The following is a 26140-nucleotide window of genomic DNA, read 5'->3' on the forward strand; positions in this document are numbered from 1 at the left end:
TCCTCTCTACCTGCATGTGATCTACATCTTTCCATTCACTGTATAAACTTGTGCCCATCTAAAAGCCTCTTAAATTCTACCATTGGATCTGCTTCCACCACCACCCCTGGCAGACCATTCTTGGTACCTACCACTCTCTGTGTAAATACAAAAAATAGCTCCACACATCTCCTTTAAATATTCCCTCTGATCTTACACCCATGCCATCTAGTCTTTTGACATGTCAACCTTAGAAAAGTGGTTCTGCCTGTCTACCACATCTAAGTCATAGATAGACACAAAAAGCTGGATTAACTCAGTGGAACAGGCAGCATCTCTGGAGAGAAGGAATGGGTGAAGTTTCAGGTCGAGACCCTTCTTCAGACTGGTTACGGATAAGGGAAACTAGAGATATAGACGATGATGTGGAGAGATAAAGAACAATGAATAAAAGATATGCAAAAAAGTAACTATGATAAAGGAAATGGCCCATTGTTAGCTGTTTGTAGGGTGAAAAAGAGAAGCTGGTGTGACTTGGGTGGGGGAGGGATAGAGAGAGAGGGAATGCCGGGGCTACCTGAAGTGAGATAAATCAATGTTCATACCACTGGGCTACAAGCAGCCCAAGCGAAATATGAGATGCTGTCCCTCCAATTTGCGTTGGGCCTGACTCTGACAATGGAGGAGACCGAGGACAGAAAGGGTTTGTGTAGGAATGGGAAGAAGAATTAAAGTGTCCAGCAACCGGGAGATCAGGTTGGTTCTGGCGGGCTGAGCAAAGATGTTCTGCGAACTGATCGCACAGTCTGCGTTTGGTCTCGCTGATGTATCAGAGTCCACATCTTGAACAACGGATACAGATGAGGTTGGAGGAGGTGCAAGTGAACCTCTGCTTAACCTGAAATGGACTATTGGGGTCCCTGGACAGAGTCGAGGAAGGAGATATAAGGACAGGTGTTGCATCTTCTGCGGTTGCCAGGGAAGGTTCCCGGGGAGGAGGTGGTTTGGGTGGGAAAGGATGAGTTAACCAGGGAGTCGCAGAAGGAACAGCCTCTGGGAAAGGAGGAAAGGGGCGGAGATGGGAAATTTTGGCTCGTGGTGGGATCCCATTGGAGGTGGTGGAAATTTCAGAGGATTATGTGTTGTATATGACGGCTGATGAGCTGGAAGGTGAGGACTAGGGGAACTGTCTCCCTTGCGACTAGGGGCAGGGGGAGCAAGGTTGGAGCACCAAGGAAACACGAGTGAGTGCCTCACCAATGATGGGAGAAGGGAACTCTCATTCCCCAAAGGATGAGGACATCCCGGATGTCCTAGTATGGAACACCTCATCTTGGATGCAGATGTGGCGTAGACGGAGGAGTTGGGAGTAAGGGTTAGGAAGCAGGGTGGGAAGAAGTGTTGTTGAGATAGTTGTGGGAGTCCGTGGGTTTGTAATAGACATCAATAGTCTATTTCCTGGGATGGAGACTGTGAGGTCAAAAAAGGGGAGGGAGGTGTCAAATGTGGTCCAAGTAAATTTCAGTGCAGAGTGAAAATTGGTGGTGAAGTTGATGTAGTCCATGCGTTCTGCATGGATGCAGGAGGTAGCACCGATGCAGTCATCAATGCAACAAATATAGAGTTCGGGGATAGGGCCAGTGTACGCCTGGAACAGGGATTGTTCATCATATCCTACAAAGAGGCAGGCATAGCTGGGGCCCATGTGGATGCCCATAGCTACGCCTTGGACTTGGAAGAAGTGGGAGAAGTCAAAGGAGAAGTTGTTGAGTGCGAGGACCAGCTCCGCTAGGTGGAGTAGTGTTAGTAGAGGGAAATTGGATGATTCCGCGCTCGAGGAAGAAACGGAGAGCTTTAAGGCCTTCCTGGTGGGGGGGATGGAGGTGTAGAGTGACTGACCATCCATAGTAAAGATGAGGGAGTGGAGGCTCGGAAAGCGAAAGTCATTAAAGAAATAAAGAGCATATTGCATGCAATGACTGCTTGAAATCTGCGATTCATGGACTTCATCAGTTGCTGGGTGTCTTCTCTGGTGATGATCTGCCAGGCCTGTATTGCAGCCATCTTTAGTTTATGCTTGTTTTGGTGACTAGTCCCCTTCAGTTTTCTCTTCTGCATATAAAAGCCATGCTCAATTGGGTTCAGATCGGGTGATTGACTTGGCCACTCAAGATTTGACCTTTTTTTAAGCTTTGAAAAACTCCTTTGTTGCTTTAGCAGTGTGTTTGGGATCAACAGATCCAAGATGGTGGCGCGCACAGTCGCAGCGGCTCGAAGCTCTCCCTTTCGGTGCTTTTTTTGTGTGTTTTTGTTTGTATGTCTGTTTGACAATGTTACGTTTTGTCGTGCGAATCTCACCTTCAGACGACAGGATCTTCTGATTATCGAATTACAGCGTAAACAGGCAGTTAAGTGTGTTTTTCTGCATTCACGCAACATACCGGAGGAGATAGCCAGGACACCGGGCTCTCCGTGGATTGTTGTCGGCCCCAGCAAACGCCGGAGACGGAGGAGGCACAGGAAGCAAAAGCGTGGTCGCCGGTCCGGACTACTCGCTAGGCTAAGGCAACAACTACATAAACCACCGCTACCCAGCATCATTCTCACCAACGCCAGATCTATCACCAACAAAATGGACGAACTAAGACTACAGGTCGCCGCAAATAAATTCATCGCGGACAGTTGCATTCTGCTAATAACAGAGACGTGGCTACACGCACTTGTACCGGACGGAGCCATTGAGCTAGCAGGCCGCACAGCATTTCGCTGGGATAGAAACAAAGACTCCGGTAAGAGCAAAGGAGGGGGGTTATGCATCTACGTTCACAACAACTGGTGCACAAATACCACAATCATAGACAGACACTGTTCTGCTGATTTGGAGTACCTGATAGTTAGATGCAGGCCTTTCTACCTTCCACGTGAGTTTACCATGGTCATAGTTACAGCTCTGTATATCCCATCGGATGCTAATGCTCGCATAGCCCTAGGCTACCTCCATAGCGCTATCAGCAAACAAGAGAACACCTACCCCAAAGCAGCCCATATCATAGCTGGTGATTTCAATCACGCAGACTTAAAATCAGTTCTCCCCAAGTTTGAACAACACATCAAATGTGCAACCAGGGGAGAAAATACATTAGACAAGGCCTACTCAAACATCAAGAAGGGGTTTAGAGCCACACCACTACCACACTTAGGCCAGTCGGATCACCTATCCATTCACTTAGCACCAGCATACACCCCCCTCAGGAGAAAAGCTCAACCCACCACCAGGACTGTTAAAACTTGGCCTGAAGGAGCTTCCTCACAGCTACAGGACTGCTTTGAAAGGACAAACTGGGACATTTTTGGAAATCAGGACTTGGAGGAGTACACATCCACGGTACTCTTTTACATCCAGAACTGTGTTGACAACGTCACCGTCGACAAACTCATCCGGGTGTACCCCAACCAGAAGCCGTGGATGACAAAAGAGGTCCAAACTCTCCTCAAGGACCGCAACACCGCCTTCAGGTCTGGCGACAGAGCCCTGTACAGCGCTGCTAGAGCCAACCTGAAGAAAGGCATCAGGGATGCCAAAGCGGCCCACAAGAGGAAGATAGAGGACCACTTTAACAACAACGATCCACGGCGGGTGTGGCAGGGCATCCAGCACATCACCAACTACAAGCCCAGCAACAGCACGACGGCCGACGGCCACGCCTCACTGGCAGAGGAGCTGAACTGCTTCTTTGCTCGCTTCGAGGCAGAACCAGAAGAGCTCGTCACCATTCTCCCACCAGCCCCTAACAACAACAACTACACCCTCACTGTGCAGGAGCATGAAGTGAGGCGGGTGCTCAGGGCGGTGAACCCGAGGAAGGCTGCCGGCCCGGATGGCGTGACGGGAAGGGTTCTGAAGGAATGTGCAGACCAGCTCTCCGAAGTCTTCACGAAAATCTTCAACCTGTCCCTGTCCAAATCCATCATCCCACCGTGCCTGAAGTCTGCCACAATCATCCCACTACCAAAAAAGCCTGTTATCAGCGGCCTTAACGACTACCGACCGGTCGCTCTCACACCAGTCATCATGAAGTGTTTCGAGAGGCTGGTCCAGCAGCACATCAAAGCCAGCCTCCCGCCCACCTTCGATCCACACCAGTTTGCCTACAGAGCAAATAGGTCCACTGAGGATGCCATCGCCACTGCTCTTCACACTGCACTAACCCACCTCGAACACCAGGGGAGCTATGTGAGGATGCTTTTCATTGATTTTAGCTCTGCCTTCAATACCATCATCCCCAGCAGACTGGTCACCAAACTCATGGATTTAGGACTCTCCCAACCCATCTGCCTCTGGATCAAGGACTTTCTGTCTAACCGCCCCCAGACCGTCAGACTGGGCCATCACCTCTCCACCCCCATCACACTCAGCACCGGCTCCCCACAGGGCTGTGTGTTGAGCCCCCTCCTCTACGCCCTCTACACCCACGATTGTGCCCCCGCCCCCTCCACCAACACCACGTCAAGTTTGCGGACGACACGACTGTGGTTGGACGTATCTCAGGAGGAGATGAGACAGCCTACAGGGAGGAAGTCCAAAGACTGGCAGCGTGGTGTTCAGACAACAACCTCATCCTAAACACCACAAAAACAAAGGAAATGATCATAGACTTCCGTAAGAACAGTGCAGCCCCCAAACCCCTATACATCAATGGGGACTGTGTGGAAAGGGTCTTAGACATCAGATTCCTGGGCACACAAATTACGGAGGATCTCTCCTGGACTACAAACACCACCACAGCAGTCAAGAAGGCCCAGCAGCGACTCTACTTGCTGAGGATCCTCAGGAAAAACAACCTGGAGGAGAAGCTGCTGGTGTCCTTCTACCGCTGCTCCATCGAGAGTGTGCTGGCGTACTGTATAACCACATGGTATGCCAGCTGCTCTGCAGCGGACAGGAGAGCCCTTCAAAGGGTCATCAACACTGCACAAAAAAATCACTGGCTGCCCACTGCCTTCCCTGAAGGACATCTTCAGCTCTCGCTGCCTTGGCAGGGCAGCCAACATCCTGAAGGGCCCTTCCCACCCTGGACACAACCTGTTCCACCTGCTGCCCTCTGGCAGATGGTACAGGTCTTTCAAAACTCGCACAAACAGACTCAGAGACAGCTTCTACCCCATAGCTATACGTGAACTTAACAATGCAAAATAAGAAATAACACTCACATTCAACTGAATGGTTCTACCTCAGCTGCTATTGTTATTTATCTGTAATTTTTTTTAATATGTATATATTTTTACCTTTTCTTTTCTTATATATTTAAAATTGGTCTTGTGAATCGCACCGTGGGATTGACTTTAAAATTTCGTTGTACCATGTGCAATGACAATAAAGAGATTCATTCATTCATTCATTTATTCATAGTCTTGCTGTAGAATGAACCACCGGCCAATGAGTTTTGAGGCATTTGTTTGAACTTGAACACATCGGATGTGTCAATACACTTCAGAATTCATTATGTTACTACCATCAGCAGTTTTATTATTAATGAAAATAAGTGAGCCTTCATGAAGTCTTCTGCAGACATTGGTCATTGACAAATCTACAGCCGACTCCTCAAGAGTGATCTGTCGGACAGGTGTTTGGGGATTATTCTTTATTATAGAGATAATTATTCTGTCATCAGCTGTGGAGGTCTTCCTTGGCCTACCAGTCCCTTTGTGATTAGTAAGCTCACCAGTGCTCTCTTTCTTCTTAATGATGTTCCAAACAGTTGATTTTGGTAAGCCTAAGGTTTGACTGATGTCTCTAACAGTTTTATTCTTGTTTCTCAATCTCATAATGGCCTCTTTGTCTTTCATTGGCACAACTTACTAGAGGAGGGGCAGTGCTGGACCTCCTGTTAGGAAATGAGACGGGACAGGTGGCGGAGGTATGCGTTGGGGAGCACTTCGGGTCCAGTGATCACAATACCATTAGTTTCAATATAAATATGGAGAGGGTCAGAACTGGACCTAGGGTTGAGATTTTTGATTGGAGAAAGGCTAACTTTGATGCGATGCGAGATGATTTAAAAGGAGTGAACTGGGACATTTTGTTTTATGGGAAAGATGTAGAAGAGAAATGGAGGACATTTAAAGGGGAAATTTTAAGAGTACAGAATCTTTATGTTCCTGTTCGGTTGAAAGGAAACAGTAAAAATGGGAAAGAGCCCTGGTTTTCAAGGGAAATTGGACATCTTGTTCGGAAAAAGAGGGAGATCTACAATAATTATAGGCAGCATGAAGTAAATGAGGTGCTTGAGGAGTATAAGGAATGTAAAAAGAATCTTAAGAAAGAAATTAGAAAAGCTAAAAGAAGATATGAGGTTGCTTTGGCAAGTAAGGTGAAAGTCAATCCAAAGGGTTTCTACAGCTATATTAATAGCAAAAGGATAACGAGGGATAAAATTGGTCCATTGGAGAGACAGAGTGGACAGCTATCTGCAGAGCCAAAAGAGATGGGGGAGATATTGAACAATTTTTTTTCTTCGGTATTCACCAAGGAGAAGGATATTGAATTATGTGAGGTAAGGGAAACTAGTAGAGTAGCTATGGATACTATGAGGTTCAAAGTAAAAGAAGTACTGACACTTTTGAAAAATATAAAAGTGGATAAGTCTCCAGGTCCTGACAGGATATTCCCTAGGACATTGAGGGAAGTTAGTGTAGAAATAGCCGGGGCTATGACCGAAATATTTCAAATGTCATTAGAAACGGGAATAGTCCCCAAGGATTGGCGTACTGCGCATGTTGTTCCATTGTTTAAAAAGGGTTCTAAGAGTAAACCTAGCAATTATAGACCTGTTAGTTTGACTTCAGTGGTGGGCAAATTAATGGAAAAGATACTTAGAGATAATATATATAAGCATCTAGATAAACAGGGTCTGATTAGGAACAGTCAACATGGATTTGTGCCTGGAAGGTCATGTTTGACTAATCTTCTTGAATTTTTTGAAGAGGTTACTAGGGAAATTGACGAGGGTAAAGCAGTGGATGTTGTCTATATGGACTTTAGTAAGGCCTTTGACAAGGTTCCTCATGGAAGGTTGGTTAAGAAGGTTCAACTGTTGGGTATAAATGCAGGAATAGCAAGATGGATTCAACAGTGGCTGAATGGGAGAAGCCAGAGGGTAATGGTGGATGGCTGTTTATCGGGTTGGAGGCAGGTGACTAGTGGGGTGCCTCAGGGATCTGTGTTGGGTCCTTTGTTGTTTGTCATGTACATCAATGATCTGGATGAAGGTGTGGTAAATTGGATTAGTAAGTATGCAGATGATACCAAGATGGTATCATCTGCATACTTAGGTGGAAATAGGTGGAAAGCATCTTGTCCGGGAACATTACCATCTGGTTCGGGAATTGCTCTGCCAAGGACAAGAAGGCTCTGCAGAGAGTAGTGCGTTCGGCCGAACGCACTATGGGAACTTCACTCACCCCCCTGCAGGAACTATACAACAGGAGGTGCAACTCCAGAGCAAACAAAATCATGAGAGACCTCTTCCACCCCTGCAACAGACTGTTCCAGCCGCTACGGTCAGGCAAACGCCTCCGTTGCCATGCAGTGAGAACGGAGAGGTTGAGAAGGAGTTTCTTCCCAGAGGCAATTCGGACTGTAAACGCCTTTCTCACCAGGGACTAACTGTACAGAACGTTTTTCCTTCTATTATTTATTATGTAAAATAATATGTGCGTTATGATTGTGTTTATAATTTGTTTGGTTGTTTTGTTGTTCCGCGAGCATTGCCACTTTCATTTCACTGCACATCTCGTATGTGTATGTGACAAATAAACTTGACTTGACTTGACTTGAAGATAAGGGGTGTTGTGGATAATGAAGAGGGTTTCCAAAGTCTACAGAGTGATTTAGGCCATTTGGAAAAATGGGCTGAAAGATGGCAGATGGAGTTTAATGCTGATAAATGTGAGGTGCTACACCTTGGCAGGACAAATCAAAATAGGACGTACATGGTAAATGGTAGGGAATTGAAGAATACAGTTGAACAGAGGGATCTGGGTATAACCGTGCATAGTTCCTTGAAGGTGGAATCTCATATAGATAGGGTGGTAAAGAAAGCTTTTGGTATGCTAGCCTTTATAAATCAGAGCATTGAGTATAGAAGCTGGGATGTAATGTTAAAATTGTACAAGGCATTGGTGAGACCAAATCTGGAGTATGGTGTACAATTTTGGTCGCCCAATTATAGGAAGGATGTCAACAAAATAGAGAGAGTACAGAGGAGATTTACTAGAATGTTGCCTGGGTTTCAACAACTAAGTTACAGAGATAGGTTGAATAAGTTAGGTCTTTATTCTCTGGAGCGCAGAAGGTTAAGGGGGGACCTGATAGAGGTCTTTAAAATGATGAGAGGGATAGACAGAATTGATGTGGACAAGCTTTTCCCTTTGAGAATAGGGAAGATTCAAACAAGAGGACATGACTTCAGAATTAAGGGACAGAAGTTTAGGGGTAATATGAGGGGAACTTCTTTACACAGAGAGTGGTAGCGGTGAGGAATGAGCTCCCAGTGGAAGTGGTGGAGGCAGGTTCATTGGTATCATTTAAAAATAAATTGGATAGGCATATGGATGAGAAGGGAATGGAGGGTTATGGTATGAGTGCAGGCAGGTGGGACTAAGGGGAAAAAAATTTGTTCGGCACGGACTTGTAGGGCCGAGATGGCCTGTTTCCGTGCTGTAATTGTTATATGGTTATATGGTTTAACTTTGGTCCTCATGTTGATAAACAGCAATAAAGTTTGCAAAGGTGATGGAAAGATTGGAGCTCTCGTATACCTGCATTAAGGAGGCAATTAAACACACCTGAGCAATTACAAACACCTGTGAAGCCATGCGTCCAAACATTATGGTGCCCTGAAATGGAGGGATTATATATAAACAATTCTGTAATTTCAACATGGTGAAACCAAAATCTATAAAAATGGCCTTTAATAAAATCTGACAATGTGCACTTTAACCACATGTGATTTTTTTCTATTACAATTCTCAAATTGTGGAGTACAGAGGCAATTAAATAAATGATGGGTCTTTGTCCCAAACATTACGGAGAGCATTGTACAGTGATGTCCCCCAATAGGTGCCTCTAGGTCCCACTGCTTTTCTTAATATATATTCGCAACTTGGATTACAGAGCGCAATTTGCAGGCTTGTTAATGACACAAAACCCGAGGGTATACCTGAACTATGAGTGGGTTAGTAGTAGACTTGTGGGAGATAGTGACAGGCTGACAAAATAGAAGGATAGATAGTACAGAAAACCTGCTGCTGAGAGACATGAAATGTTACATTGTAGGAAGAATGAGAAGATGCATTATAACTGGAGAGCACAGTTCTAACATCAGAAATATCTAGGGCTATATGCGTACTCTTTGTTAAAAATGAGGGCTGTTTTGAAAAATGATTTAAAAAAATCCTCCAGGTTGTGTGCTCAGTCCCCTGTTCCACTCACTGTCCCGTCATGACCGTGACCAAGTGGAGTGCCATCTTGATCTTTAAGTCCACTGATGATACTTCTGTTGTCAGTCGGATCAATGGAAGTATTGCCAAGGATGCTGCTGCCCTGCCCATTCTCTCATCTAACATCTGGGAGAAGATACAGGGATTGATAGCCCAGATGTTTAAACTTAAGAACAACTTCTTCCCTATCAGATTCTTCAACAAATCAGCTCTTTTACACCCCCCTTCCTGGAAATGCTGCCATGAACTTTACTCTCAACTCTACTTCACTCAGTTATTCATTTCATGCACTTTGTTGTTTATGCATCACTTCATATTGCACTACAATATTCGCACTGTTTTGCATTATACCATTGTATTTATTATTGTATCTATCATTAGCATGTACACCGTTTACTCCAGGAGCTTCATACAAACGAGAAATGTCATTGCACCCTGGTGCTTATGACAATAAATTAACCCAATTTGTAGTATGGGGCCTTGGGTTTTATAAATAGCATTATAAATAGCATAGGTAGACAAAAATGCTGGAGAAACTCAGCGGGTGAGGCAGCATTTATGTATAGATGCTGCCTCACTCGCTGAGTTTCGCCAGCATTCTTGTCTACCTGAGACTTTCCAGCATTTGCAGTTCCTTCTTAAACGTTATAAATAGCATTATGGTCCAGAGGAGGTTTACAAGAATAATCCTAGGAATGAGTGGGTTAACATATGATAAATGTTTGACAGCACTGGGCCTCTACTTGCTGGAGTTTAAAAGGACGAGGGGGTACCTCATTGAAACTTACCGAATTGCGAAAGGCTTGGATAGAGTGGATGTTTCCACGAGTGGGAGAGTGTAGAACCAATTATAGCCTCAGAATAAATGACTTTCCTTTAGGAAGGAGATGAGGAGGAATTTATTTAATCCGAGTGTGGAATCCATTGCCACAGAAGTGTGTGGAGGCCAAGTCAATTATATTTTTAAGGCAGTTAGATTCTTGATTAGTTAGGGGTTACAGGGAGAGGGCAAGAAAATGGGGATGAGGGGGAGAGGTAGATCAGCCATGATTGAACGGTGGAGAAGACTTGATGGGCTGAATGGTCTAAATCTGCTCCTATCACGTATAAACATGAAATTATCTGGAAATATACGGGGAAAGTGCAAGGAAAAAGGATTAGTTGGATTGCTCTTAAATAACACACCAGTAATTTGAACGATCGGATGAATGCTATTCCATAATGATTCCATGCAGAGTCAGTTTCTTTTCCCATTTAAAGCCATATATGGGGATGTTAGTATAGCAATAATGGGGTAGTAACTATATATTTATTAATCCATCATTATTTGACGTATTAAAGTACAGACACTGAATGGAATCATTGTGGAATGGAATTCATTTGATCGTTTAAATTACTGGTGTACTATTACTTTAAGCCTCCTGCGGAAACCTTGGCCAGGGACATTTTTCACTTCTGACACCCCTCAGGTAAACACTCACCACGCCAAGAAACTCTGCCCTCTGAAAATAAATTAGCAGCTACTATAAATAAATAAAACATTCAACATCAACATCGATGTGTTTTTAAAAGTTTCCTAAAAGCTCATCATACCACAAAACAGGAAGCTACGTTTCCACACAATCTGGTTTGAAACAGTGTTTACGCTCAAATAAGAGAGAGCATGGTTCCAAACCTAATTTATCATTAAACCACGGATTTATTTTTATGCACAAATTGAAACCAACCATTTTGTTGAAGATTCTCTGTGGCATTCCTCAAGGATGTGGTTAAATGCTTTAGAACGTCTGCCTTTTACTCAATTGAAGAATGTCCATATAATGCTTCTAAATTTAATTGGATTCCAGGCCATAATTTTTTATTGTATTACAATGTTGTAACACAATGAATGTTTAAACAATAACGTGCATTTATGTAGCATTTTGAATATAGTCAGTTGAAACATTTGACACTGGCTCAGATGTTAGAATAGGTGATTTAATATGTTTGGTTAAGGATTTCAACTAAATTGAAAGCGATGTAATCTGGAGTGGAAATTCCATAGGCCAGGAAATTGGAGCCACTGAACAAATAACCTGACCCTCTACAAACAAAAAGTCAACAATTTCCAATAGTGCAGTATATTACATACACAAGCACAAAAAATTCTGCCGTGGCAACATCATATATTATGGCTACTATATTTAACAGTAACACAAAGACTAGCATAAGACCAAATCATTTTATTCCAAATTAATATTCAATGCAGGTTTTGCATTGCTTACTGATGGTACATGGCATTGCATTACCACAGCCTGCTCAACAGTTTATATTTTAAGGTTCCCACTCTGAGCAGCAGCAATAAGAGGACACTATCCTGCTTCCATGGTATCACATAACATCTCAATCACAAGTGCAGTGATCAACATGCCAAGTTGAAGACTAAATCGAGTTTACTGTACAAAAAGCTATAATTTAAAGAGAGAATTTTGTTTAAAAGGTTCACAGCCCTAAATTATAGGGATACTTTTCTAAAAATAAAACTTACTTTCTCCCTCCATTCCCTTTTGATTTCATTAAAGGACAGACAGATGAATTACTTCCAAAACTCTTCCCAGTGGCTCTCATTTACCACAAATCAGGATGTGGCAAAAAAAAAACCAAGATCAACCAAAATTAATTCTTCTTTCAGCTCGACTTCCCATATATGGAAGCTGTGGCCATGGTTCTGATGCTTTCTTTAATTACGCCTATAACCACAAGCTTACTTTTAGCATTTCATGGGACCCTGTAGGATGGTTCTGCACTATTGTGCAAGAAATGAACAAGTAAAACCCATAGGCATGGCACTACAGCAAAACATGCAATCGTCAAGATCTTCAGCTATGGGATTTTTTTAAAAATTCAAAATATACTATTTTTTTTAATGAGGAAACCAAAGTTTTATTTCAAAACATCCGAGTACTCCCTATCATTCAGGTAAAAAAAAAGGTAAAATACATCGTAAAGGCAATGACCTTCTTTCAGGCCTGGCCAATTCTTGGTCTCCACGTCAAGCAATATGTGTTGATGAATCCAATATGGGTTGGATTCATCAACCAGTCAGTTCAAACCTTAGTTTATGAATTTCAACTGTATGTTAGGTAGTTGTTGAAATCAAAAATCTTGAATAAAGAGCTGGTTAAAAATAATGATAACCAAAAAGTTAGTGCAAAGTTATTCAAAATACAACTAATTTACTGTAAGTAAAGTTGCCATTCTTAGTTAGGCAGATCTCATGTCAAGAGTTCCCTCAAAAAGCCGGAGAGGAGCAGAGGGTGATTCAGTCATGTTATTCAATAGGGGTTGCATGGATAGGGTCTCAGGATCTGCCATCTCAGATTCAGATTCAGATTCAACTTTAATTGTCATTGTCAGTGTACAGTACAGAGACAACAAAATGCATTTAACATCTCCCTGGAAGAGCGACATAGCATATGATTTGAATAAATATTTACTTTAGCATATATACAGACATAGTGTTTTTCCTGTGGGAGGAGTGTCCGGGGGGGGGGGGTTGATTGGCAGTCACCGAGGTACGTTGTTGAGTAGAGTGACAGCCGCCGGGAAGAAGCTGTTCCTCGACCTGCTGGTCCAGCAACGGAGAGACATGTAGCGCCTCCCGGATGGTAGGAGGGTTCCAATGCATTTTGTTGTCTCTGTACTGTACACTGACAATGACAATTAAAATTGAATCTGAATCTGAATCTGAATCCGAGATGTGCAGGGCTGGATAGAGCACTTTTTAAACAGGGACCAAGCCAGGAGCATTGTTAATCATGCAGAAGATAAGCTCTTCCCCAGATGTAATATGCAATGAGATGTAGAGAAGACTCCATGAAGTGGAAATGAAAGCTCAACAGAGGGTACAATAGAAGTTGATTGGAAATTAACATGAATGAGGGATTAAAAGGTATGTGGATGGGCAAGAGGTTGCAGCCATACTTTTAGCAAAAAGAATGTTAAGCAGCAGATTTATTGAATCATGAAAGTTTGAGAAACAACACCATAACTTGTTGTTGGTGAAAGTATCAGTGGTGAGATGTGATTCATGGTCAGCATGAACTTGGTGGGCTGAAGGGCCTGCTTCCATGCTGCATCTTTCAATCAATCCAAAGTTCTGCTTTCCCCAAAAAGAGTGCATTGATTTTCAACCTAATGGCTGATTGTGGTGGTGGAAAGACTCAAGTAGCTCAACGCTGAGAGGATAGTGGAACTGAATTTCCCATTGAAATACCCAGCGCAGACCAGTAAGCTATATTCAAAGGGCTCATTATAATGAGATCCAACACAAGCTTGAGGAACAGTACCTGGTGTACCGTCTGGGAACGTGGCAGACTTGTCAACTTCAACATTGAGTCTACAACTTCAGGTAACCTGATATATCTGTTAATATCATCCATCTGCAATGTTGGCTCAGTTTATTTGTTATTTTCTCTTTTCACTCTTTTTTCCTTGTGCCCAACCCAATCTGCTGAGCATGCAACATGCAGAACATGAAGATAACTCCTACATTATTTGGTCAATGCTCTTGTGACTCTTTCCATTCTAACTGCACCCATTGATACATTGACTGGATGAACTGGTTAATAGCCTATCCTATTAGAGATTGCCAGCTCATTCTTCCCTGCAGCTCAAAACAAGCTTTTGTCTCTTCCCCAGTTTTGGCAAAGAGTTTTCTATCTGAAAGCTCTGTTTCTCTACCTACAGTTGTGGCCTGAACTGCCAAGGAATTCCAGCATTTTAAATCTTTTTTTTAGTTACCTGTACTATCCATCAAACCTTTTGAAAAAAAGGTTGAACGGCACATGTGGAAGATCCAACATAAGAGATTTACATGCAGTTTCATTTTAGCATCTCATCCAAACAACAGCAGCCTTGCACTGAACTATCATCAATGCGACGTCAGCCTAGAATGGATGTTCAAATTTATGGAACAGATCCAGAATACAGAGCTGTGAAACTCCGGAAGCAGGAAAAAGACCAGAGTGCCAAACCTGACTCCCACATGTGAGGATAAATATTTGTTTTGCAATAGTCACATTAATATGCCTCAACTGGTGTTCTTTTTTGCAAACCATGGAATGGAACAATTTTTTTTTTTAAAAAAAGCATTTTTATATTACCTTTCAAAACCTCAGGACAACTTGAGTTTAACAACATTTGACAAAATTTAAAACAATGTACACACATGCTCCCATAAACTACAATGATCATTAACAGTTTAGCATTGTCGAAAAAATGATAATTTAGAAGTCTGAAATTACCGACCCAAAACAATTCACTTTCAGACTTCAATAGTTTAAAGAGAGTTACCACAACCACCTACGTAACAGGAATCGATTAGTAATTGCACAGCTTTCCATGGCTCCCTACCGCCCAGAGACAATTAAAAAACAATAAGATTGAAAAAAAATAATTTTTTTAAAGACATATACAAGTAGCACAAACTTATTTACAAACAAATTCAGTGACGTATCTGATCAAAGCCAAATTCTCAATAGATGATGGCAAAAGGATACACTTTTGATACAAGTTAGCTTTACAATGTTACAAGAGAAATATTTGGTCATTTCTCAATGGTTACTTTTGATTTCCAAGCAAGCTGAGATGTGTAAAATGTGAAGAAGTTGGTGAAAAACAAATAAAACAGTTTAAGGATAAGGGGGAAATCTTTTAGGACCGAGATGAGGACAACATTTTTCACATGGTGAATCCCTGGAATTCTCTGCCACAGAAGGTAGTTGAGGCCAGTTCATTGACTATATTTAAGAGGGAGTTAGATGTGGCCCTTGTGGCTAAAGGGATATGGGGGTAGGGAGAGAAGGCAGGTACAGGATACCGAGTTGGATGATCAGCCATGATCATATTGAATGGCGGTGCAGGCATGAAGGGCCGAATGGCCTACTCCTGCACCTATTTTCTATGTTTCTATGCTACATGGATCAAAATGTTATCGGCATCGCAGTTGTTCACCTTTCGTCAGTATTTTGCAGGTACTTTTAATATTTATATTTATTCAGCCGTAATCAATGAAAAGGAAAACAGAGGACAAGATGGATGGCATCAAGGACACTACTAATTTGTGGCGACAGTCGTATAGGGAGAGGTTGAGCAGGCTGGAACTCTATTCCTTGGAGCACAGGAGGATAAGGAGTGATCTTATATAGGTGTATAAAATCATGAGAAGAATAGATCGGGTAGATGCACAGAGTCTCTTGCCCAGAGTAGGGGAAATTGAAGATCAGAGGACATTGGTTTAAGGTGAGGGGGAAAGATTTAATGGGAATCAGAAGGGTAACTTTTTCACACAAAGGGTGGTGGATGTGTGGAGCGAGCTGCCCGAGGAAGTAGTTGAGGCAGGGACTGTTGCAAAGTTTAAGAAATAATTAGATAGGTCCATGGATAGGGCAAATTTGGAGGGATATGGGCCAAGCGCAGGCAGGTGGGACTAGTGTCAAATGGACATGTTGGTCGGTGTAGGCAGGTTGGGCCAGAGGGACGGTTTACAAGCTGTATGGCTCTATGAGTAGCTTCAGGATGCAGAGAGAGGCTATCAAGGCCGACATCCTACTTGGTTTTCTATTGGTTTGCTCACCTGCACACTGACAAACATGTTTCTTGAACAAGAGCACATAGAACTCCCAGAACAACATAAATCAGTCTCTCACCATTCACACTATCCTCTGTTATTCAATCTCCACCCCAAAATGGATAAACTCGTACTTCCTCATCTTAAACTTCAACTGCTATATGTTTGCCTGTTCATTTAATCCGTCTTTCCCTCTTTACTTTACAGATATTCTGTGCCCTCGCTGTTTACTTTTTGACCCCGTTTTAACACTAAACCAGACGTATTGCACTTGGTCCATTTGTTTAAGCTATTCATGTAATTTGAAAACAACTAAGATTCCAGCACAGATGCCCTTTGCACTATTGAATTACCAATTACTTGATTTTGTTGCCACATCCTGGCAGTCCAACCATCATCAGACTTTGGACAGCAAAGCAGGACAACTGTGTGGCAAGAAGGTAAAGAAAAGGGGTAGTAGTTCTTTGGCAAAGAGATTTGAAAATCCCAAGGGACTGCTGAGCCTTCTAGTAGAAATGAGAATAGACACACAACTGGCATACGATTCCGGTCCTGAAACCACTTCTATAACTTTTAAAACCGCTGAACTGCTCAGTCCGTCTAAACCTACCCGATCTTGCAATTGCCAAACACTTTAACTCCCCCTCCCACAAAGACCTTTCTGTCCTGGGCCGTCTCCATTGTCAGAGTGAGGCCCAGCACAACAGAACCTCATATTTTGCTTGAGCAGCTTACACCCCAAGTCAATGAACATTGACCTCTCTAACTACAAGTAACCTTTGCTTTCCATCTCTCTCCATCCCTCCCCCTTCCCAGTTCTCTGACCAGTCTTACTATCTCCAACTACATGTTATCTCTGTTTTGAACAGAGATTTAAAAAAAAAACTATTTCCCAACCAACATTTATCTATTCTCCATTTACCTTAAGTCTCTTATGTCTTATGATGTTAAAGAGAAACAGAAACAATGGCAGGAGTAGGCCATTCGGCCCTTTGAGCCTGCACCGCCATTCAATATGATCATGGCTGATCATCCAACTCAGTATCCCGTACCTGCCTTCTCTCCATACCCTCTGATCCCTTTAGCCACAAGGGCCACATCTAACTCCCTCTTAAATATAGCCAATGAACTGGCCTCAACTACCCTCTGTGGCAGAGAATTCCTGAGATTCACCACTCTCTGTGTGAAAAAAGTTTTTCTCATCTCGGTTTTAAAGGATTTCCCCCTTATCCTTAAGCTGTGACCCCTTGTCCTGGACTTCCCCAACATCGGGAACAATCTTCCTGCATCTAGCCTGTCCAACCCCTTAAGAATTTTGTAAATTTCTATAAGAAATGATCAAAAATATTCAAGGATATCACAATAAAGTTAAGTAACAATCTGTACATTTGATGGAGGAAAAGGCTGCATTAAATACCTGCATTTGATCGGAGCCCAAGTCCAAGGACCAGTCCAAGGAGTAATATGAACAGCAAAGCCAGGAGCACCTATGCAGAATGAAATAGATACCATAGGTTTACACAGATCCATTTATGCAGTTCCAACACTTTGTATTTTGGCATAAAACATCAATTGTTAGCTGGATGTATCACAAGATAATTGTACAATTGGGGGTAATTTTCACCTTTTCAACCCATTAGGTTGGATAAATTGACCACACAGTAAAGTTTTCTCCACTCTTTGTTTGCATTGATTTATTAATGTCGAGTGTCATGAAATACAGTGAAAAACAATTGGTTTACATGCTATCCAGATAGATCATACCACACATTAGTAACAATTAAACCATCCAGGTACTACAAAAAACAGAAAGGAAACAAAGGGATAGAATAAGGGGTAAGCCATTTAGAACGGAGAAGAGGAAAATCCTTTTCACCCAGAGAGTTGTTAATCTGTGGAATTCTCTGCCTCAGAAGGTGGTGGAGGCCGATTCTCTTGATGCTTTCAAAAGAGAGTTAGATAGAGCTCTTAAAGATAGTGGAGTCAGGGGATATGGGGAGAAGGCAGGAACAGGGTACTGATTGTGGATGATCAGCCATGATCACATTGAATGACGGTGCTGGCTCGAAGGGCCGAATGGCCTACTCCTGCACCTATTGTCTATGTAAAGCACAGAATGTAGTGTCACAGCTATGGAGGAGGTGCAGATAAAAAATGTGCAAGGATTGTGCTGAGGTATAGTGGGAGATTGAGAATAATCTTTAGCTACTGAGAGGTCCATACTAGGGTTTGATCGCAGGGGGAAGAAGCTATTCTTGAATCTAGTGGCATCTACTTTAAAGCCTTTGGATCTTCTGCTTGACAGGATAGGGGAAAAGAAGGAATGGCTGAAATATGAGTGGTTCTTGGTTATATTGGCTGCTTTCCCACGGCAGCATTAAATGCAGAGAGAGAAAATGGGGAGAGGCAAGGTTGCTTTGTGTGATGGACTGGGCTGTGCCCAGAATTCTCTGCAACTTCTTGTTGTCTTTAATTGGATATGTCCACACTTGAAGAGGCAGCTATAAAGCCAAGGTGCCAGATAAGAAGTTTGTCTAGACCCCTGGCTCAGCACAGCTAATCTCTGAGAGAACCCACTGTGAATGGGGGTTAGATGCTTTTAATTAAGAGCTTGTACTTTGATAATTTCATCTATTCTGCTTCAGTGCGGCTTTTTAAATATAATTTAGTCCCTAAAGGACACCAGTGAACCAGATGTGCATTGTTTTTAAACAATCCATTAGTTTCCCAATGACCATGATAATCTAGCATATGATTTGAGATATGTTTACTTGAATTAAAAGCCTTGGCTAAACCATGATCAGGACCTCTGGTCCATAATCCTTGTCTTAATGCAACCGCATTAATAGTTCTAACATTAACAGCTCAGACCATTTCACCAGAACATACACCAGGGAGCAGAACCATCAGAGTTAATTGGCTCAGCTCATCAGCCTTCCAGACATGGATAAACTGACCACTGTCCATTACTAGGTTTCGAGTTGACACAAAAGAAAACAGAGCATTAAGGGGCTGGCACGTCAGTGCTGGAAGAACTCCCAATTGCCACTCAGCAGAAGCATTTGAGCCAAGGTTCCGACTTCCAGTGCTGTCTGAAGTTTGCCCATTCTCCCTGCAACTGAATGGATTTCCCCAGATGCGTTGGTTTTCTTCCATTTACCAGCAATTGTGATGGTTCTTATGTGAAATGGCCACAGTCAAAAATCCCTACTGTAGATGGGCAGTAGTAGAATCAATGTTTTGTAGAAAGATTATTACGAGTCAATAGGTCACAGGGAGGTATGTAGAGAAATGTGAATGCTTTCAGGATTTGCGTGGACTCAAAAGACGGAAGAAAAATGTAAAATATGAACTCAAAGCTCACAATGAAAGAGCAGTGAAAATAACAACTACATTTATGACTATTATTGACTGAGCTATAGATTTCCTTCTTCAATCTGCATAAAGTTTAATCGTTACCATCAGAGTCTGATTTAGCACATTTAGAGCTTTTGTGTTTGATTACCTGTTTAGAGGAATACATCTGGAACAGATTGTGCTTTAATCTACCAGCAATTACAACCATATTTCAGAGTACAAAATTCTTGCACTTTTCTGCATAAAATCACAAAACTGACCAGCTGTTTTAAATTAGCCACTTTCCAAATTCAGAGTGAACCCGCGTTGCAAATGTGGCTGCCCAGAAAACAGAAAGGTACTGAAAAATATTTCACTCATCAATTTATCACTTGCCTATTCTGAAGGAAAAAATGTATTAAACTTCTGAACAACTGGTTGAATTTTAATATAATTGCAAAATATCTGTTTTATGGCTTCTAAATCCAAGATGTATCATAAATATGTGTCTAAACTCTGTCAGAAAACTACCCCATCAGTAAAAATAAAAACACAAATAAATAAACAGACAAATAGATACATGTATATCCATCTATCTATCTATCTATCTATCTATCTATCTATCTATCTATCTATCTATCTATCTATCTATCTAACTAAAACTCCCAGCTTCAGATTCAGATTCAGATTCAATTTTAATTGTCATTGTCAGTGTACAGTACAGAGACAACGAAATGCATTTAGCATCTCCCTGGAAGAGCGATATAGCAAACGATTTGAATAAATAATAATAAGTGTCCGGGGGGGGGGGGTGGTGATTGGCAGTCACCGAGGTACATTGTTGAGTAGAGTGACAGCCGCCGGAAAGAAGCTGTTCCTTGACCTGCTGGTTCGGCATCGGAGAGACCTGTAGCGCCTCCCGGATGGTAGGAGGGTAAACAGTCCATGGTTGGGGTGAGAGCAGTCCTTGGCAATGCTGAGCGCCCTCCGCAGACAGCGCTTGCTTTGGACAGACTCAATGGAGGGGAGCGAGGAACCGGTGATGCATTGGGCAATTTTCACCACCCTCTGCAATGCCTTCTGGTCGGAGACAGAGCAGTTGCCATACCATACTGTGATGCAGTTGGTAAGGATGCTCTCGATGGTGCAGCGGTAGAAGTTCACCAGGATCTGAGGAGACAGATGGACCTTCTTCAGTCTCCTCAGGAAGAAGAGACGCTGATGAGCCTTCTTGATCAGAGTAGAGGTATTGTGGGTCCAAGACAGGTCATCGGAGATGTTGACTCCCAGGAACTTGAAGCTAGAAACACGTTCCACCTCCGTCCCGTTAATGTGGATGGGGGTGTGCGTGCCGCCTCTGGACTTCCTGAAGTCTACAATGAGCTCCTTGGTCTTCTTGGACTTAAGGGCCAGGTTGTTGTCAGCGCACCATGCTGCTAAGTGCTGGACCTCCTCCCTGTAGGCCAGCTCATCGTTGTTGCTGATGAGGCCAATCACCGTTGTATCATCTGCATACTTGATGATGGTGTTAGTACCATGTACAGGTGTGCAGTCATAGGTGAAGAGGGAGTAGAGGAGGGGGCTCAGCACACAGCCCTGTGGAACGCCGGTGTTCAGGGTGAGGGTTGAAGAGGTGTGCTTGTCTAACCTCACAGACAGGAGTCTGTTGGTTAGAAAGTCCAGTATCCAGTTGCAGAGGGAGGGGTCGATGCCCAGGTTACCGAGTTTGGTGATCAGTTTTGATGGTATAATGGTGTTGAATGCTGAGCTGTAATCGATGAACAGCATTCTTACGTAAGTGTCTCTGTTGTCGAGGTGGGAGAGGGCGGAGTGAAGTGCCGTTGAGATGGCATCCTTCGTACTCCTGTTCTTGCGGTAGGCAAACTGATAGGGATCCAGTGTGGGGGGTAGGCAGCTTTTGAGGTGTGCCAGGACCAGCCTCTCGAAGCACTTGGTGATGATGGGGGTAAGTGCAACTGGGCGGAAGTCGTTGAGGCTTGCCGCAGTGGAGTGTTTTGGCACTGGCATGATGGAGGTGGTTTTAAGGCAAGTGGGGACAACTGCTTGGGCAAGTGACAGGTTGAAGATGTCAGTCCAGACGTCTGTCAGCTGCGCAGCACAGGCCCTGAGCACGCGCCCGGGGATGCCGTCAGGGCCAGCAGCCTTACGGGCATTAGTCCTACTCAGTGCCACGTACACGTCGTAGGGGGTGAGTGTGAGGGGTTGGTGATCGGCAGGTAGCACAGCCTTGATGGCTGTCTCTAGATTGTCCCTGTCGAAGCGGCCATAGAAGTGATTAAGCTCCTCAAGGAAGGAGGCGTCGCTGGATGTGGGGGTGATGTTGGAGGGTCTGTAGTCCGTGATGGCCTGGATGCCTTGCCACATGCGTCGGGGGTCGGAGTTGTTGTTGAAGTGCTCCTCAATCCTGAGCTTATGGCAGTGCTTGGCCTTCCTGATGCCCCTCTTCAGGTTAGCCCTGGATGAACTGTAGGCTCGAGCATCGCCTGACCTGAAAGCGGTGTCCCGTGCTTTCAGCAGTAGCCTGACCAAGCTTGTTTGTTTGTTTGCATGTGTGAGTGGTCCCAAAACTCCGCCAAAACGACAGCGCTACAATTTTTGGCCCACCTTACTCACCATTGTCCTGCGATGTAAATGAAACAAGTTTTATTCAGATTTATGTTATATTTTACATGGAACCCATCAGCTGCGCCCCCGCAGTTGCGGGCTATGGGTGAGTGGTGGAATATTGCGTTGCGGACAGGGCCCAACGGGTCCTCACTTGGTCTAGTGTACAATAAAAAGGCGTAATGTGTAGAAAGGACCTGCAGATGCTGGTTTAAACCAAAGATAGACACAAAATTCTTGCATAATATACACTGTATTAGTATAGAATGATAAATTATTTACCTCTCTCAAACAAGCTTGAAATAATCTACTCCCTGTTACTGTGTGTACTCAGAAGCTAAGGTCAACTGATGGCAGCTGAGGACAACATGCTCATACTCGTATATTGCTCTTAAAACAGCAAAATGCACAGGACACAAGAGTATTTCATAGCCTAATGAGAAAAGGAGAGATTAGGATGAATTATACAATGTCAAGAAAGGCAGAATTTAATGAAAATCTTAGAACGATGAAGGGCAGTACGATTTAGAGAAAGAAAATTATAGTCATAGAGTACAGAAGCAGTCTGCTTCAAGCAAACCTTTCAGCCCAACCTGTCAATGCCAACCAAGATGCCCATTTAAGATTATCTCAATTGCCCATGCTTTGCCATATCTCCCCTAACCCTTCCTATCCACATATAATGCCCAAATGACTTTTAAATGTTGTTATTGTTCTTGCCTGAACCACTTCCTGGCAGCTCGTACTTTATACCCACCACCCTCTGTGTGAAAAGGTTGCCCCTCAGGTTCTGATTATATCATCCGCACTCACCTTAAACTTATGTACACTAGCTCTCCGATCTCCTATCCTGGGAAAAAAAACTCTGTACATTCACGCACTATTTTATCCACCCCCAAGATTGTCCTCAGCCTCCTGCGCTCCAAGGAATAAAGTCGTAGCCTGTCTAACCTCTCCCTGTAGCTGAGACCCTTGAGTCTTGGCAACATCCTCGTAAATGCTTGCTGCAGTCTTTTCACTTAATGGCAGCTTTCTTACAGCAGGGTGACCAAAACTGAACAAAATACTCCAAGAGCAGCCTCACCTATGTATTGTACAACTGTAACATAACGTCCCAAGAGAGGAGCAATTTGGAGGTGATCACAAGGCCAAAACTGGAGGAGAGCTAATTTTCAAAATGTACATGTAATTAAAACTTGGAGGTGTAAGGAGGTATGAGGTTAGCAAAGGACCAACGGGATACAAGCAGGTTGCTGGAATATAATGGAGATATGCATAGAATATTACATTTAGGAGGAGGAGAAGAGGCAGAATGAATTAGAGGACACAAAGTTAAGATGGCTCCTTGAACAGTTGAGTCAGGGGAGTTCACATAGTCAGCATAGTTCACTGAAAGGTGGCAGGGTTTGTCGAGAAACAAGTTAAAGGTATTTGGGTGTACGGAATTTATCAATTAGGGCAAAGAGTTCAAGAACAAGGATGACATGACGAACCTTTCAAGTACGGCTTTCAAGTACGAGTCGGAATATGCAATCTGTATATGGAACAAGAGGAAGTAGTTGGGACAGGTATAATAACATTTAAAATATATTTGAACATACATGGATAGGAAAGATTCAGAGTGATATGGGCCAAACAAGACCAGAGGGGTGGGAAATGGGTTATTTCAGTGCTGTTTGACTCTAATTCTACACTGATATTGGAGAAAGCCAGAGCAGCCGAGAGAAATCAATGTGTGAGCACAGGGAATGTGCAGACTCCACACAGGCAACAGCAGAGGTCACAATAAAGCTCACGTTCTTAGAGCTGTGAGGCAGCATGACATGTACAGCTCTCATGTTGAAGGACAACTTAGTGGGCATCGTCCAATAAGCTACTTGAGCTTGTCTTCATCACTGTACTTGTTACCAATACACCCAACCATTAACACACACATAGCCTGCTGTATCCCTCCCTAATGTCAAAAGCATTCTTGTTGACTATCCCTCTGCCTCTACAGATGCTGCCTGGCCCACTGAGTTATTTCAGCAATTTATCTTTTGCTCCAGTATCTGCAGTCTCTTGTGTTTCACAAGCTGCATCATGGTTTGTTACAGTTGTACATGTTGGTGGGACCGCACCTGAAACATTGTGTTTGTAGTTTGTTTGGTTGTTTGTTTGGTTGTCAAAGTCCGCGAGCATTTTGTATGTGTATGTGACGAACAAACTTGACTTGACTACATTTCCGATTGTCATATTATAAGGCTTTGATTAAGCTAGAGAGGGAGCAGAAACGTTTCACAAGAATATTGCCAGGAATGGAGAGCTTGAGATGTCAGAAGAGTATGTACCTCAGTACATGTGACAATAAACTAAACTCAGAACTCAGGCCTGATAAACTGGGACTGTTTTTCCCCAGAGAAAAAGGTTGCTAGGGGTGGCCTTGATGATGTTCATAAAATCATAGGTGGCACAGGTAAGACAGATGATCATACACCTTTTTCCCAGGGTAGAGTCTAATACTAGAGGACACGGGTTCAAGATATGAGAGAAAAACATTTAAAAGGGAAATGAGATGTAAGTTTTCCCCACACAGTGGGTGGTAGGATATGGAACAAGCTACAAGAAGTGGTAGTGGCAGGTATAATTTGGATGGGTACATGGATAGGAAAGTTAAGAGGGAAATAGATTCAGAACACATCAAGGAACTCAAACCTGAAGACTGCAAAGTGCTTTTAACTAGCATATTTTAATTGCAGAATGGTATGTGCCCTCACAGACAAAGGACAGGACAAAAAGACAGGACAGACAAAGGCGAGTCAGTAGATATCGTTTACTTAGATTTTCAGAAAGCCTTTGATAAGATGCCACACGTTAGGCTGCTTAGGAAGATCACAGTATCAAAGGGCAGATGCTAGCATGAACAGCAGGTTAGCTGGATGGCAGAAGACAAAGAGTGGCAATAATGGGGCATTTTCTTGTTGGCTGTAGGTGACAATAGACACAAGTGGAGTTCTGCAAGGGTCGATGCTGGGGCCGCTACTCTTCACGTTGTATGTTAAAGATTTGGACGAGGGGAAAGGCTTTGAGGCAAAGTTTGCGGATGATACGAAAATATGTGGAGGGGCAGGTAGAGTAGAGAAAGCAGGGACTCTGCAGAGGGACTTGGACAGGTTGGGAGAGTGGGCAGAGAAGTGGCAGATGGAATATAGTGTTGCAAAGTGTGGAGTCATGCATTTTGGTAGTAGGAATAAAGGTGTAGACTATTTTCTAAATGGGATGAGAATCCAGATATTGAAGGTGCAAAGGGACTTGGGAGTGCTGGTGCAGGATTCCCAAAAAGTGAAACTGCAAGTCAAATCCATAGTAAAGAAAGCAAACTCAATCCTAGCATTTATTTCAAGAGGGCTTGTAAACAAAAACAGATGTTATGCTGAGGCTTGATAAGGTGCTGGTAGGGCCACATATGGAATATTTTGAGCAATTTTGGGCACCATATCTAAGGAAGGGTCTGCTGGCTCTGGAGAGGGTGCAGAGGAGGTTTACAAGAATGATCCCAGGAAGGAGTAGGTAAACCTATAATGAGCATTTGTCTGCACTGGGCCTGTAATCACTGGAGTTTAGAAGAATGAGGGAACTCCTCACGACCATGAAGGCGACCGCCCGTGAACATGAGGCGACCGCATAGTCTCCTGCAGTCGACTAAAAAGTCACCTAAGTGGGACAGGCCCATTAGTCCTAGACTCGCCCATTAATGGAAACATCCTTTTCCACATCCTCTCGATCCTTTCACTATTCTGTATGTTTCAATGAATTCCCCTACACTGTGCTTTCACCATCTTCATTACAGCGCCAACATTCCTGTTTATCGCGGTGTGTGTCTGTATCACATTGGCTTGTGTGACTTTCACTCAGACTGTGGTCTGTGAATGAGGAAGTCGAGGATCCAATTGCAGAGGGATGCACAGAGACCCAGATCTGAGAGCTTGGTAACCAGCTTGGAAGGGATGATGGTGTTAAACGCCGAGATGCAATCAATGAATAACAGCCTGACACATGGGATTTTGTTGTCCAAGTGGTCCAGCGCGGAGTGGAGAGCCAGTGAGATCG

At 43.4% G+C, this 26140-nt stretch overlaps 1 protein-coding gene across 1 annotated transcript in view; it reads right to left on the reverse strand.

Moving 5' to 3' along the window:
- The window catches only part of LOC129697252 (venom phosphodiesterase 2-like), a 133031-nt gene that overhangs the window by 82819 nt on the left and 24072 nt on the right, over window positions 1-26140 (reverse strand). Inside the window, exon 2 of the mRNA XM_055635606.1 lies at window positions 17508-17577. Coding sequence (XP_055491581.1) covers window positions 17508-17577 — 70 coding nt within the window. The remainder of the gene's footprint in view (window positions 1-17507; window positions 17578-26140) is intronic.

The sequence above is a fragment of the Leucoraja erinacea genome, chromosome 5 (assembly GCF_028641065.1).
Source record: "Leucoraja erinacea ecotype New England chromosome 5, Leri_hhj_1, whole genome shotgun sequence".
Taxonomy (NCBI): domain Eukaryota; kingdom Metazoa; phylum Chordata; class Chondrichthyes; order Rajiformes; family Rajidae; genus Leucoraja; species Leucoraja erinaceus.